The sequence below is a fragment of the Natrix helvetica genome (assembly GCF_964273705.1).
Source record: "Natrix helvetica genome assembly, chromosome: 2".
Lineage (NCBI taxonomy): Eukaryota > Metazoa > Chordata > Lepidosauria > Squamata > Natricidae > Natrix > Natrix helvetica.
The window spans coordinates 280,468,198-280,484,275 of NC_138552.1; the positions used below are offsets into that span (position 1 = coordinate 280,468,198).

General features: G+C 46.7%; 1 protein-coding gene across 1 annotated transcript in view; it reads right to left on the bottom strand.

The window, feature by feature from the left end:
* Window positions 1–2,575: 2,575 nt before the first annotated feature.
* The window catches only part of MYBBP1A (MYB binding protein 1a), a 93,383-nt gene continuing 79,880 nt past the window's right edge, over window positions 2,576–16,078 (bottom strand). Inside the window, exons 25-27 of the mRNA XM_081941405.1 lie at window positions 6,497–6,598; window positions 5,212–5,336; window positions 2,576–3,597 (exon numbers count right to left, since the gene is read on the bottom strand). Of these exons, the coding sequence (XP_081797531.1) occupies window positions 3,204–3,597; window positions 5,212–5,336; window positions 6,497–6,598 (621 nt within the window). The 3' untranslated portion in view covers window positions 2,576–3,203. The remainder of the gene's footprint in view (window positions 3,598–5,211; window positions 5,337–6,496; window positions 6,599–16,078) is intronic.

Sequence of the window (16,078 nt, forward strand, 5' to 3'; positions counted from 1 at the left end):
TGGAGCTGACCGGAAGTTCAGTTCAGTTCCCCCACCATAGAGTCTCCTCCTAGCGTGGCGTACTTTTCCCTCTATCTGTCATAACCGAAAGCCCTATCAATTGTGGAGAAAACTGGAAAACCCTCCCCTTGCCATAGAGTCTTCTCCTGGCACACTGTGCTTCTCTCCCCCCCCTGCCCCCCCCACTGGAAGCTCCTCTCAAAATTGTGGCGCTGATCGGTGACGGAGCCACAGCAGAGGGAGGAAAGAGCCACATGTGGCTCCACAGCGGCAGTTTGCTGACCCCTGGTATAAGTAATACTTTCCTTACTTTCAAAAAAGCTGTATAAGGAGGCCAAGATTGAGGTTTTTACGAAGGTTGTAGCAAGGAATTGGACCAATTCTTGGAATCTTTCAGAGGACTAAAGCCATGGAATGCTTCTCATTAGATTTTTCCTTCATACTTTTTTGGCTTATTTCACTGAGCTGCTGTACAAGGGTACAAATCTAAAACAGGAATTTTCGTTTTTATCGTCTTTTGCCATCCTGACCTCGTGAGACTGATTGTTCTGAAAGAGGGGAACCTACAATGGAAGTGTTCCACTTACTAGGCTATCTCTCGAGAAATCAGTTCCTATTTATAGGAACACAATTTGAACTAGATGGACCTCCTTCAGAAAGCTTCCCCTCCGATTCAACAATTCTAAGATTCACTATTCCACAAGTGACAACCACAAAAAAATAAATGCAATTCGCTTTCACAAACTGCTTCCTGTCATTGTATATTTATATGAGAATAAGGGCCAAGAGCATTTCAGGGAGTCCTCGGTTTAGAAGAGTTTAGGGGCTGTTCAAAGCAGGGGTGGGTTCTGGCAGGCACTAATGCTGGTTCGCGCATGTGCATGCTCTTGATATGCGCTGCCTGCGCATGTGCAGTGCAATTAAAATTGTCCTGCGCACGCGCAGAACTGAAAAACAAGATGGCGGCGCCAATGGCACCATCCAGGGAACCGGTTTGAGGGCATGGCAGGCCTGGGTCGCTGCCGGTTCCAGCGACCCAAGCTGCCAAACTAGTACCAGTTTGGCCAAACCGATCCGAACCGGTAGCAACACACCACTGGTTCAGTTACAATGGCGCTGAAAAAAGCAATTTATGACTATTTTACACAACCGTTGCAGCACCCCCATGGTCATATGATTAAAATCCAGATGCTTGACAACTGACTCGTATTATGACGGTTGCAGCATTCTGGGGTTTTGTGATCGCCTTTTGTGACCTTCTAACAAGACGCTTGGCAATGGGGAAGCCAGATTCACTTAACAACTGTGTTACTAATTTAACAACTGCAGCGATTCAGGGACGTGCGGGCAGGGGAGGCAGGGGAGGCAAGGCCGCACCGCTCTCATCATGAAAATTTTTTTAAAAAGGGAAAAGGCGCTGAGGAACCTTCTGCACACGTGGTCGGGAATGGGAGCGCTCCGTGGTCCCCTTCATGTTGACTCAGGAGTCAGGAAGGAGGGGAATGGGACGTGTGCAGGAGGCTCCTCTATCCTCAGCCTCCCTCCTGCGCATGTCCCATTCCCCGCCTTCCTAAGTCAACATGAAGGGGACCGCGGAGCGTGAGCTGCGGTCCCGCGGAGCACGCTCCGCAGTCCCCTTCATGTTGACTTAGGAAGGCGGGGAATGGGACGTGCGCAGGAGGGAGGTTGGAGGGATCGCAGAGGAGGGATCGCGCAGCGTGAGCCGCGATCCCGCGGAGCACGCTCCGTGGTCCCCTTCATGTTGACTTAGGAAGGCGGGGAATGGGACGTGCGCAGGAGGGAGGCTAGAGGGATCGCGGAGGAGGGATCGCACAGCGTGAGCCGCGGTCCCGCGGAGCACGCTCCAGTCCCCTTCATGTTGACTCAGGAGTCAATCTGCTATTTGCAAACAGTTGTTTCCTTTAAGGTAGAAACAAGAATACCCTTGTTTCCACTGTTCAACAGAAAAAAACTGAAGAAGGGGGAGAATATATTGGCCGTAGATCTTCTATGACTTCCCTCGCCTTGAAACGGAGATGAGCACCACCCCTTAGAGTCGGGAACAACTAGCACATATGTGCGAAGGGAACTTTACCCTATCCCATTAGCTTTTCCAATGCCTGCTCTAAGTTCCCGACTCTAAGGAGTGGTGCTCATCTCCGTTTCAAAGCTGAAGAGCCAGCGCTGTCCAAAGACATCTTCGTGGTCATGTGACCGGCATGACTAAACTCCAAAGGTGCACGGAATGCTGTTACCTCCCCACCAAAGTGGTCCCTATTTTTCTACTTGCATTTTCTACATGCTTTCGAACTGCTAGGTTGGCAGAAGCTGGGACAAGTAACGGGAGCTCACTCTGTTACACGGGACTAGGGATTCAAACCGCCGAACTGCCTGATCGACAAGCTCAGTGTCTTAGCCGCTGATCCACCGTGTCCCCTTCATGGGATAGTAAGGTATAAACTGTTGCAAAATAAATACAGTACCTTTCTGAAGTATACTGCCCAGATTAAGGTACTCTGAAATGCTACTAACAGCTCAGAGTCATTTGGAGCCAGGTGCCATAAACATTCAATGCTTTTTCTGAATTTACACACTGTCTGTTTATTGTAAGAAGTGTCACCCATTCTGAGACAGACGTGCAAAAAGTACAAATTTTTCAAACACACCCGAGCCAAGGCATGTCATTTTAGTCTTAATTTTATAAAGGTTTTAAAAAATATTTTTTTTATTCAGAAATATAACTTCTGCCATTTAACTCCAATTAACCAAAGCAACATATCTTTAACATCATCGCGTGATGCCTCCTATTATTATTAAAACCAAGGAGATGGAACTGATCCACACATTACAATGGAGTTTTCTCCAAAGCACCTCGTTTTCCAGGAGCAACTCATAAATTACACTGCTGGGATCATCAAATTAAAACTCATTCACACATCTAAATCCAGAATGTGTTATGCCGTTTGCAGCTTGGCTCTTTTGGAAGCCACGCCAGATGACGTGAATTAGGAGAGGGGAAATTGTTCCTGGCCTCACAGGTAGGAAGTCCCAAGACTGTTTATGGCGATGGAGTCCAAGTTCAAAATAATTCAACAGACCAGCTTTAATTCCTCCAGCTGGAATCCAGGAGCAGATTTCCCCAGCAACTTTCAAAACACATTTCCCAGAAGTTGATAAAAACAGTCTCATCGGTCCCCCGAAATTCAGTCGGTCGCCTTTTTCTTCCCCTTGCGTTGCTGCTTTTTCTTCTTCATGTGGCCATGTGGCCCAGCAGCTCCTTTCGTGGTCCCCGGGGACTGAGCTGCCTTCTTCGCTGGAGGACCCCGCTCAAACGTTTTCCTCTCACCCTCTTCCGCCCCTCGCTTCTTCCTCTTCCTCCTTTTTCTCTTCTTTCCTTCTGAGGGACCCTTGGCCTCACCAACAGCAGGGATATTGCTGCTGCTCTCGGGACCGTTCTCCTTGGACTGACCGGGCTGGGCTTTCTTGCGGTTCTGACGTTTCTTGGTGGCTGGAAGAAATCCCTTTTTCTTCCGCTTTAGGGACTCAACCACAGTTCCGTTTGCGGGCTGTACAGAAACTTTCACCTTCACAGGCCGCCTGCAAATCAAGAACAGGAAAGGACCTGTGACATCCACTGCTTAGTCTTAATGCAGCGTTTCTCAATCTCAGCCACTTTTAAGAGGCGTGGACTTCAACTCCCAGAATTCCCCTACCATGTTTTCCCGAAAATAAGACAGGGTCTTACTTTCTTTTGACTCCCGAAATAAGTCCTTGGCCTTATTTTCAGGGAGGTCTTATTATTTTTGAGGTGCAGGAGGCGGCGAGCGTGGTCACTTCATGGCTGCCGCTGTGTTGCAATATTTTCGGGGAGGGCTTATTTTCAGGGGAGGGCTTATTTTAGCACATGCACTCAGAAGTCCAATTGGGCTTATTATCTGGGGAGGTCTTATTTTCAGGGAAACGGGGTACATGGATGGCCGGGGAATTCTAGGAGTTAGTCCACACAACTTTAAATTGCTAAAGTAGCGAAACACTGCCCTAATCTAATGCTTCTCAATGTATTACTTAGAATAACAGCATTGGAAGGGACCTTGGAGATCTTCTAGTCCAACCCCCTGCTTAGACAGGAAACCCTATTCCATTTCAGACAAATGGTTATCCAATCTCTTCCTAAAAACTTCCAGTGTTGGAGCATTCACAACTTCTGGAGGCAAGCTGTTCCACTGATTAATGGTTCTGTCAGGAATTTTCTCCTTAGTTCTAGGTTCTAGGTATATACCCTGTTTCCCTAAAATAAGACCTCCCTGGATAATAAGCACTTTTGAGTGCATGTGCTAAAATAAGCCCTCCCTGAAAATATTGCAACAAAGCAGCAGCCATGAGGTGACCACGTTCGTCACCTCCTGCACCTCAAAAATAACAAGACCTCCCTGAAAATAAGGCCCAGCGCTTATTTCAGGGGTCAAAATAAAATAAGACCCTGTCCTATTTTCGGAGGGAAACGGTATTAAACTACAACTCCCATCAACCACACTAACAGGGCCTTCCATCATCAATTAGCCTTTTCTTTTTAAGATCATCCATGAAGTTTTAAGAAGCAGACGTTATAAACTGAGCATTCAGAATTGATTCTGATCAAACGGGCCAAAACATTCTGTTAAGGCAGGGCTGTCAAACTGGCCATGCCCACCTCCAGCTCCGCAAAGGGGAAAAAATGTCTCAATATGTCACATGATGGCAATGTGCCAAGGCGAGTTTGACACCTGAGTGTTAGGGGAACCGGGGAGGGGGAGAAATGTTAAGGGCCACAATCAGCAGGACTACAACACCTGGGGGTTGCAATTGCAGCTTTTCTTTTCTTCAAGGGGTTACATTTTTGTGAACTGTGTTAATTTCCAAGTTCATTTCCCAAAATTAACATGCCTGATCAGGAGGGCCCAGGGGTTGCAAGGAGCAGGCAGCTTTTCCTTCTATGTCTGTGTATGTGCCTTCATGTTTGTATTGACCCCTGGCAACTACTCTAATTCCTGAGGTTTTCTTGATAAAACTTCAGAAACGGCTCCACTTGCCTTCTTCCTAGGGCTGAGAGAGAGTGACTGGTCCAAGGTCACCCAGCTGACTTTGTGCTGAAGGTGGAACTAGAACTCTCTGTTTCCTGGCTTTTCTAGCATGGTGCTTTAACCATGACACCAAACTGGCTCTATAACTTACTTAAATCCCAGGAGTTTCATAACATTCCAGTACATGTTGTCAAGTTGTATGGACTTCTCAAAATGTTCCTGCTGACCCAGAGTCTGGAGCACGCCACGAAGCTCAGTCAGATCTATGCTGAATGCCTGAAAAGTAAATAGAAGAATACTAGAATTGCATTCAATAAAGAAGCCGCTTAAAGTGGTGGCTTATAGAAAGCAGAGTTGCTCTCTTTTCCCTGCAAATTCATTGAGAAAAGGATGTGAATGAATGATTCACTTATTCTATCAATGAATGGCTCATTGTGTGTGTGGTCCCAGTAGGGATCACACAGTCAACCAGTCTGATCCCTGGATTCACAATGCAATACTTGCCCTCAAAACCAAACATGCATCCTTAGAGCGTAATCCAATCCAAAAACCTTGTCGGCATCTCTATAGAAACTTGATAGGGACACAAGAATACTGGGTTTTGCTTGGAAAACAACTGTTTCCCCCAAAATAAGACCTTCCCAAATAATAAGCCCAATCGGACTTTTGAGCACATGGACTAAAATAAGCCCTCCCAAAAAATATTGCAACATAGCAGCAGCCATGAGGTGACCACGCTCACTGCCTCCTGCACCTCAAAAATAATAAGATCTCCCCCAAAATAAGGCCGTGCTTATTTGGGGGGGGGGGGTCAAAACCTGTCTTATTTTCAGGAAAACACAGTAAGTTTAAGTGCTATTGCTATTGCTACTGCATGAATATTGACCCAGAGTTAATTCAATGAAGGGATGCTAACTTTAGAGTTTTAGGTGCTCTCTAAGCTTGGTTGTTTAGTTGCAGATGTTTCATTGCCCAACTAGGTAACATCATCAGTACAAGAGCCTGTAAGTTAATGAAATGTCTGCCAATAAGCCAAAGATGTGGTCATGTGGCCAGCATGACTAAATAGCGAAGGTGCACGGAACACTGTTACCTTCCCACCAAAGGTGGTTCCTATTTTTCTACTTGCATTTTTACATGCTTTCAAACTGCTAGGTTGGCAGAAGCTGGGACAAGTAACGGGGGCTCACTCCGTTAGACGGGGCTCAGGATTTGAACTGCCGAACTACCGACCTTTCTGATCGACAAGCTCAGGGTCTTAGCCACTGAGCCACCGCTCAGTGACTAAAGCTTACTTTAGTCCAAAGAATTCCTAAACAAACAAAAAATAGAACAATGACTTTTAAGTCCAAGGAAAACTTTGTGAGCAGCGAATATAAAGAGGCAAATACTGGCATTGCAAAGAAGAATCAGATAGTTAAGAGTGACACACATACCTGTTGAGTCACTATTTTGATGAGGCAGCTCAACAGTTCCAGACACTTGATGACCTTCTCCCGGTCCACCTTAACTTTGAATTCACTCACTTTCTTCAATGTCTATTTAAAAAAAAAAAAGGGCAGGGGGGAGAAGTTATAACCCAGAAAATCACAAGAATGCTTCCTTCCTCCTCCTACAGACCCTTCTATCTTTGCATCATTCCTGTAAAATAAAATAAGGCTCTGACAACTGTATGAAAGTTCTTCGTGCCAAGTTAGATTGCTGGCCTAATATGAGAAATATTGGCACAGGTCTGAGGAACTAAATTGAGTCTAGAGGTGGATTCCTCTCTCCCATATCTGCATTTTTTGGCAGGTTTGCTAATGAATGATTTGGATTGTTAAAAGGCAGGTGTCAGGCCTGCAGCGGTTCCTTAAGAATCTTTGGCCTGCCACACTCTCTCTTCTAGCTTCATTTTTAGTATGCATATTCATTAGGGGGGGGGGGATAGCAATGGGTAGAATGTGTTGTTTTCAAAATAAAAAATTCCTTTCTAGAAGCTCAAGGTTATTCTTTGTCTCCGCACCTCGACACCTGACCGGAACCAGCAGGGTGGAGATGCCAGCATGGAAGAAGAAGATTGGAGCATGTGATGGATTTGTGGGTGTGGGGACAAGATCACGAACTTTCAACTGGGTGGGAATCCTAGGTAACTTCCAGAATTGGGATTCCACAGATGTACCAACATGTCTGACTTATTAAATTGGAACTTTAAGGAAAGGTTTGCCTTGGACTCTGATTTAATTCTGCATGATACTTGGAACGCTGACAGCAGGATTTTCCTTTCTCTGAAAGTCCACCCCTTACAGTTACAGGAATTGGGCATGGCTAGTCCAGTGAAGAGAAGGACCAGGGGAGACATGATAGCAGTCTTCTAATATTTGAAGGGCTGCCACAGAGAGAAAGGGGTCAGGTTATTCTCCAAGACACCTGAAGGCCAGACAAGGAATAATGGATGGAAACTGAACAAGGAGAGATTCAACCTAGAAATAAGGAGGAACTTTCTGACAGTGAGAACAATCAACCCATGGAACAGAAGTTGCCTTCGGAAGTTGTGGGAGCTTCATCACTTGAGACTTTCAAGAAGAGATTGGACTGCCATTTGTCAGAAATAGTGTAAGGCAGGGGTGTCAAACTCAAGCTCCAAATCTGGTCCGTGGGATGCTTAGATCTGGCCCATGGAGCTGCCCTGGAAACAGTGAAGGTTTTGCTGGCAGAGGTTGCAGGAGGCCATTGCAGCTGAAAATGGAGCTCGGGAGCCTGTTTTCTCTGGCAGAGCGCTTGGACCCCCACAGGCACCCCTGACACGAGTGACATCGAGCTGGCCATGCCCATCCTGTCCACGGCCATTCGCCCCTCCCCGACATCAAACACAATGCAGCCCTCAATGAAATCGAGTTTAACATCCCTGGTGTAGGGTCTCCTGCATGGGCGGGCGATTGGACTAGATGACCTACAAGGTCCCTTCCAACTCTGTTATTCTATTCTATTAAGGATTTTAATTCATATAACTACTGGCTCAACCGTAGTCCACCCTATTCCTCCTGACGGTCCTTTTAAATTTGTAATTTTTAATTATGGGGTATTTTAATGGCAAATTTTATCGTTATTATCGTATTGTATTTAATTATTGCTACCTCCTCCGGGTATGTGTATGTATTCGTATGTGTGTTTCTGTATGTTATATGCATATATGTATCTGTTTTATTGTAAGCCGCCCCGAGTCCCTTGTGGAGAGGGTGCGGCTAACAAATTAAATTTGATTTGATTTGATATACCAGCAGCAATATAGGGAATAATTTACATGTTGCAAATAGTCTTCAACTTACAACCATAACTGAAGCCAAAAATTCCATTGTTAACCAAGACAGATGTTAAGTGAGGTTTGCCTCCTTTCACAACCTTTCTTCCTACAGTCATTAAGTGAATCACCACAATTGTTATGTTAGCAGCACGTCTGTAAAGTGAATCTGGCTTCCCCATTGATTTTGCTTGTCAGAAGATGACAAAAGGGGTTTCCATGACCCAGGGATACTGCAACCTTCATCAATATTACTCAGTTGCCAAGCATTCCAACGTTGATCACGGGACCATGGGGATGCTGCCACGGTCATTAAGTAGGAAAAAGGGTCCTCAGTCACTTTTTTCAGGGCTTCTGACCGAGGCTTCCCAAGAGCATGAAGCAAACTCCTTGTCCCGACAAAATCCCTTTTATTTACTGACTGTGAATTCCGCTCATTCACATCCAGCAAAGTCTTTCGAGGGAGGATTTACAGTCACAGACCTTATCTGGCTTGGAGAGCTGACAGGCCGATCTCTGCAAAACCTGGCAAAGAGTCTCGGAGAGTTACAAACCAATTAAGTGAACTAACTGCCTCCTGCAAACTCCACTCCCCTTTCGCTCCTCTTTTATTTCCTATGGGAAGAGCCAGTCATTGTCCACCTGTGGCCTTATTCCCACGTCTATCCTTGTTCTTTAGCTGTTCCCTTCGTCTGGCAACTCTGCACATGTGCACACTGGGAATGGGCTCCAGTTCAGGGGTGGGTTCTGACAGTCACTACGGCTGGTTTTCTTGTGGGCGCGCTTTGCATGCTTGATGCGCGCAGTGTGCAATAAAAATTGTTCTACACATGCGCAGAAGCAAAAAACGAAATGACGGCACCTATGGCGCCGCCCAGAGAACCGGTTTGGGGGCGTGGCAGGCATGGGTCACTGCCGGTTCCAGCAACCCAAGCAGCCAAACCACTACCAGTTTGATTGAACCGGTCTGAACCGGTAGGAACCCAACACTGCTCCAGCTGTTCGTCTGCCTCACTGATGCCTGACTCCAAAGGTAGCTGATACCTGGCATACGGCTCTGGTCCCCTGTCTGCTTCCGACACAAAGCCCACATCAGAGCCTTCCCCAGACTCCAGGACTGGCCCATGTTCCTCCCCAACCTCCTCACTGTCCGAATCTGCTGCCAGCTCTGTTGGCTGCTGGTGAGCCACAACAGTATCATCTAATGGTCCCTAAACAAATGGTGTACAAGTTGAGGAGCACTTCTATACGAGGGGGGTCTTTCTCCCAAGACTCTTAGAAGTCAAAATTCAATGCAGGGAGTCACAGGAAGGAGAGGTGTTTTCAGAGTAAAAATAATAAAAAATAAGAAGATACAATACAATACAATAGTAGAGTTGGAAGGGACCTTGGAGGTCTTCTAGTCTAACGCCCTGCCTAGGCAGGAAACCCTATACCGTTTCAGACAGATGGCTATCCAACATCTTCTTAAAGACTTCCAGTGTTGGGGCATCCACAACTTCTGGAGGCAAGCTGTTCCACTGATTAATTGTTCTCACTGTCAGGAAATTTCTCCTCAGTTCTAAGTTGCTTCTCTCCTTGATTAGTTTCCACCCATTGCTTCTTGTTCTACCCTCAGTTGCCTTGGAGAATAGTTTGACTCCCTCTTCTTTGTGGCAACCCCTGAGATATTGGAACACTGCTATCATGTCTCCCCTAGTCCTTCTTTCTCTTAAACATACCCAGTTCCTGCAACCGTTCTTCATATGTTTTAGTCTCCAGTCCCCTAATCATCTTTGATGCATTAAAGTAAAAAAAAAAATGCATAAAACACTAAAAGCTTCTCTAGATCAGAACTCCCATCAGAGACAGTCAGGCTGGCTAATAAAACGAGAAGGAAGAAAATGACAATGCAGAACATCTGAAGGACGGGGAAAACCTGATTTGACTGCTGTTTTGACATAATGAGCAAGCTCTTCACTCCAATTTCTCCCTCGCCTTTCTCTGCACGAGACCCAATTTCACTGAACTTTGCCTGGCAGTTTTGGAAGGGATTCACGAGCAAGAAGGAACTCTGGCCAAGCCGTGTATCTTCCGGAGCCTCCCCACCCCACCCGCCATTCCGGAATCCTTAAAAGAACAACCGTTCAGATTCCTAATGAAGATGCCTCACTGAGGCTAACATCTGGCTGCCCTGTGCTGCCTTGTGCCTCCTGGTACGGCCCTGGGATGCTGTGGAAATGCCTTCCCCGAGCAAAGGAGGATGCCGGTACCATCGGTGAGCCAATTTCTTATGGGGGCCTGTCAGTTTTGCTGGAATGCAGCCTTAAGTCTTCAAGCAGGTTATTCCTGGGCTGAGTCCTACAGGTAGTCCTCCACTTACGACCGCAATTGAGACCAGAATTTATGTGGCTAAGTGAGAAATTAGTGAAGTATGTTTTGCCCCATTTTACGGCTTTTCTCCCCACATTCCTTAAGTGAATCCCTGCCGTCGTTGCAGTTAGTAACCCGGTTGTTACGTGAATCGGGTTTCCTTGCGGACTTGGCGTGTCAGAAGGCCGCAAAAGGCGGATCACATGACTTCGGGACACTGCAGCCGTCGTAAATGTGAGTCGGTTCTCAAGCATCCGAAATGTCAATCACGTCGGGATGTTGCAACGGTTGTGTGAAAAATGATCCTGTCCCTTTTTTTCAGTGCCGCTGTAACTTAAAATGGTCACTAAGTGGAACTGTTGTAAGTCGAGGACCACCTGTATTAGAAGGCAAGACTTCCCGTTTGGGCTAAGAGATTCTGACAGGAAACATCTAAAATCCCCACCAGATCAACCGTGCATTTGGCAACAGCCACAGCAGTCTCCATTGGGGTGAAATAGTAAGAAAGGCCCTTTATTCTCAAACACAGGTAGTCCTCAACTTACAGCAGTTTGTTTAGTGACTGTTTGAAGGTATCATGGCCCCCCAAAAAGTGAATTATGACCATTTTTCTCACTCATGACCATTGCAACATTCCCACAGTCACATGAGTTAAATTTGGATTCTTGACGACTGATTCATATTTATGACGGTTGCAGTGTCCCAAGGGTCATGGGATCAGCTTTTGTGGCCTTTTGAGGAGTCAAGGGGGAAGTCAGATTTGCTTAGCAACTAGGTTAATCAGGGGTTTTCCATTCAATTGTATAGAACAGTAATAGCGAACCTATGGCACGTGTGCCACAAGTGGCACGCGGAGCCATTTGTCAGGGCACGCGAGGCGCTGCCCTGTCAGCTGGCCAGCGCGCATGCGTGCGCTGGCCAGCTCAGTTCACCTTTTTAAAAGCCATTTTTCGCCTTCCCCAGGCTCCAGAGGCTTTATAGGAGCCTGGGGAGGGCGAAAAGAGCCTCCCCCCCCCAGAGGCCCTCCGGAGGCGTCAGGGACCGTCCGGAGGCTTCCCTGAAGCCTTTGGAACGCTTAAAACCACCCTCCGAGCAAACCGGAAGCCACAGGGTGGTTTTAAGCGCTCCGAAGGCTTCAGGGAAGCCTCCGGACGGTCCCTGAAGCCTCCGGAGGGCCACCGTGGGGGCGGGGGAGGCTCTTTTCACCCACCCCAGGCTCCTATAAAGCCTCTGGAGCCTGGGGAGGGCGAAAAAAGCATGTAAAAATGGGGGGGTCGTTGTCCGCGCATGCGCACTGGGGGATCACGCGTTGCATTATGGGTGCGGCACGCCCGCACACGACCTCCCCGCGCTCCCACTTGTGGCATGCGAGCCAAAAAAGGTTCACCATCGCTGGTATAGAATGAGAAGGAGGTGTGTTTTGTGTTTTAGTTTTATAGTTATAATGTTCACTGAAGATGGCATTTAATTTCATTGTACGAGGTGCAATGACAATAAATGAAACTAAACGAAATGAAATCAAACTAAACTAAACAAACTAAACTAAACTAAACACTAAACTAATCTAACAACTGCAACGACTCACTTAACAAATGTGGGGAGAAAAGTGGTAAAATGGGACACCACTCACTTAACAAGTTTCTCACTTAGGAATGTAACTTCTGGGCTCAATTGTGGCCATAAGTCGAAAACTATCTATAAAGGCTCGGTTGGGTGTGGATTGGGAGTCACCAACCCCCCCGGCCCATGGATTGGCACCTGTCGACGGCATGCCAGAAACCGGGTGGTGCAAACAAGTGAAGCCCCATCCATATGATTCAGGCATCACGTGAAACCACGCCCCCTTCCGGTCCACGGAAAAACCTCTTTCCACCAGTCCCTGGTGGAGATCACTATTCCCCCGCCTCCCCAACAAAACTGTAGGTTTGGACTACAACCTCAGGAACTCCAAGGCAATATGGTCTTAAAGTGCGTCTAGTCAAGGCTACGGTTTTCCCAGTTGCAATGGATGGCTGTGAAAATTGGACCATAAGAAAGGCTGAATGCCAAAGAATGGAGGCCTTTGAACTCTGGTGCTGGAGAAGACTCCTGCGAGTCCCTTGGACTGCAAGGCGATCAAACCGGTCAGTCCTAGAGGAGATCAATCTTGACTGCTCTTTAGAAGGCCAGATCCTGAAGAGGAAACTCAAATACTTTGGCCACCTAATGAGAAGGAAGGACTCACTGGAGAAGAGCCGAATGCTGGGAAAGATGGAAGGTAAAAGAAGAAGAGGACGGCAGAGAATGAGGTAGCTGGATGGAGTCATTGAAGCAGTCGGTGTGAGCTTGAATGGACTCCAGAGGATGGTAGAGGACAGGAAGGCCTGGAGGAATGTTGTCCATGGGGTCGCAATGGGTCGGACACGACTTTGCAACTAACATCAACAACATGGTCTTAATATTTTTAGGGGCACCAGGTTGAAAAAGGCTGATTATACATTCCTGAACGTACATTTTATACACTGCTATCTTGCTCCTGCCTCCTCCATCACCTGAGGATAAGCTCAGGTTCCCTTCTCACCTTACCTCCTTCCCACTAAATTGAAATATAGGTAGCACGCACACCAACACATTCACTATCTGCTTTATTTCTAGTTCTCACAAGAGAGATTGCTTTAAAAATAGGGCACACCCAGCAGCATTTTTCTAAGGCTTTTTAAAATTCAGTACATACTGCGTAACATCAAGTCTTCAGGGTTTTAAATAATCAATCACAGAAATCTGAAGTTAATTTCCTTCAGGCTTAATTTCCAAATGTTTATTGTTTGTTTATGAGCCAAGAGCAATAATAAAATATATATCAAATACTATATATTTTATCTATAATCTCTACAAATCATATTTATATATCTATACACAGAAACACACCGGGGGTGGGGCGGGGGGTGTCGTCCTTGGCATACAACCATGTATTCAGCAGCAATCCAAAGTTATGGCAGACTTGCACCAAGACTTTGTACTGTTGTTAAACACATGGTCGTAACTTAAGGACTACTCCCCCCCCTGTGAATGTGTACATGCACGCACACACAATCACCACTGCAGTCATGTGATTGCAGTCTGGTTGCTTGGCAAGCAGGCCATATTTATAACCAGTTGCAGTGTCTTCCTGTTATGTGATGTGTAACTTTTGCTGATTTCTGGCAAAAAAAAAAAAAAAATTGCTACGCATTTATCTTTAGAAAAAAATAAAAAGAAATCCCCCCAAGGAATTCCAATTTCAAAAATCAAATTCATCTGGAGACACAGAAGTATCATTCACGGATTAACAGAGTTGGAAGGGACCTTGTAGGTCATCTAGTCTAACCCCCTGCCCAAGCAGGAGACCCTACACCATTTCTGACAAATGGCAGTCCAGTCTCTTCTTGAAAGCCTCCAGTGATGAAGCCCCCACAACTTCTGAAGGCAACTTCTGTTCCATGGGTTGATTGCTCTCACTGTCAGAAAATTTCTCCTTATTTCCAGGTTGAATCTCTGCTTGGTCAGTTTCCATCCATTATTCATCATTCATTTAGCCTAAGGCAGTGCTTTATCATACTGGCTGGAGAGTTCTGGGAGATGAACTTCACACACCCTAAAGTAGCCAAAGATGAGAAACACTAAGCAAGTCTAAGCAAATGCTTGCAGTTTACCCTGCAGTGGATTCAAATTCAGTATAAGTAACTCTGATGCAACTACATGGAGATATTGAACTAAGTGATTATTATTTTAGACAAGCATTGCACCTTCTATCATTACTTATTTCTCCTTTCCTTGGCCTAGCTTCTTCTTCTTCTTCTGTTTGCCTCTGTTGTGGCCCGCCAGCTGCCAGGAGAGCTGGCGGCAGACTGAAACGATGAGGAGGTTGGGGAGGAACTTGGGCCAGTGCTGGAGTCTGAGGAAGGCTCTGATGGATGCTCTGCGTCAGACACAGAGATAGAGCCAGGGTTGTCCAACATTTCTCAGACACAGGAGAGGCAGCTGCCTTTGGAGGCTGATATGAGTGAGGAGGAAGAACAGCTGGAGCCTGTTTTAGATGCACGTATGCACAGAGCAGTTAGGAGAGGTGAACAATGGAGGACAAGGAGTCGACCCGGGAAGCAAAGCACACGTAGACGCTAAATGGCCCCTCCCTGACTGGGGAATAAATAGAAGGAAAGGGGAGTGGTTGTCGTAGGAGACAACAGTTCGTATTTCTGAAAATTTTGCTCATTGTGCTTCATGGCTCTAATTTGCAGCCTTTTGGCTGGGAGCTCACAGCCTTGCAATTATGGCAAGGGACTGATAAAGTCCGTTACTGCCGTTAACTCCTTGAAGGACTATTGCCTGGACCTTTTGGTGGGTAAATGCAATTAATTCACAAGAGGTATAAATAAAGAGGATTTTTTTTGTGACAAGGAGTCTGTTTCTTGCTTCTGCTAAGGCTGGGTCAGAGCACCCTCTTTGCTATGTAATGCCTATAACAGTGATGGCGAACCTATGGCACATGTGCCACAAGTGGCACGCGGAGCCATTTGTCAGGGCATGCGTGCGCTGGCCAGCTGAGTTCACCTTTTTAAAAGTCATTTTTCGCCCTCCACAGGCTCCAGAGGCTTTGTAGGAGCCTGGGGAGGGCAAAAAAAGCCTCCCCTGCCCCCCCGGAGGCCCTCCGGAGTTTCAGGGACTGTCCGGAGGCTTCCCTGAGGCCTTTGGAACGCTTAAAACCACCCTCCGAGCAAACCGGAAGTGACTTCCGGTTTGCTCGGAGGATCCTTTTGAGCGCTCCGAAGGCTTCAGGGACCGTCCGGACGGTCCCTGAAGCCTTCGGACGGTCCCTGAAGCCTCCGGAAGGCCTCCGGGGGGGCGGGGGAGGCTCTTTTTGCCCTCCCCAGGCTCCTATAAAGCCTCTGGAGCCTGGGGAGGGCAAAAAAAGCATGTAAAAATAGGGGGGTGTCACACGTTGTGGACGCATGTGCATTGGGGGGGGTCGCGCGTTGCATTGTGGGTGCGGCACGCCCGCACATGACCCCTCTGCGCTCCCCCCACTTGTGGCACGTGAGCCAAAAAAGATTCGCCATCGCTGGCCTATAAGATAATCCTCGACTTACAACTGACCATTTAGCGTTCACTCAAAGTTACAATGCACTTCCACTCAATGGTTCCTTGGAGAAGGAACGCGAAGACTATTAACAAAAAAGGAATTAAGTCTGGGTAAATAGCAAAGTGTGAGTAGGAGATAGACTGTCCCATCTCGACTCTCTTTATTGTAAAAAGGAGTGAAGGGGAAACACTGTTAGGCTTTCAAGAGTGATGTCAGCTCTTCTATGTAGGCCAGGTCAGGAAATAAGACACCACTAAAATTCCATTTTATTAATACAAGCTAAAATAC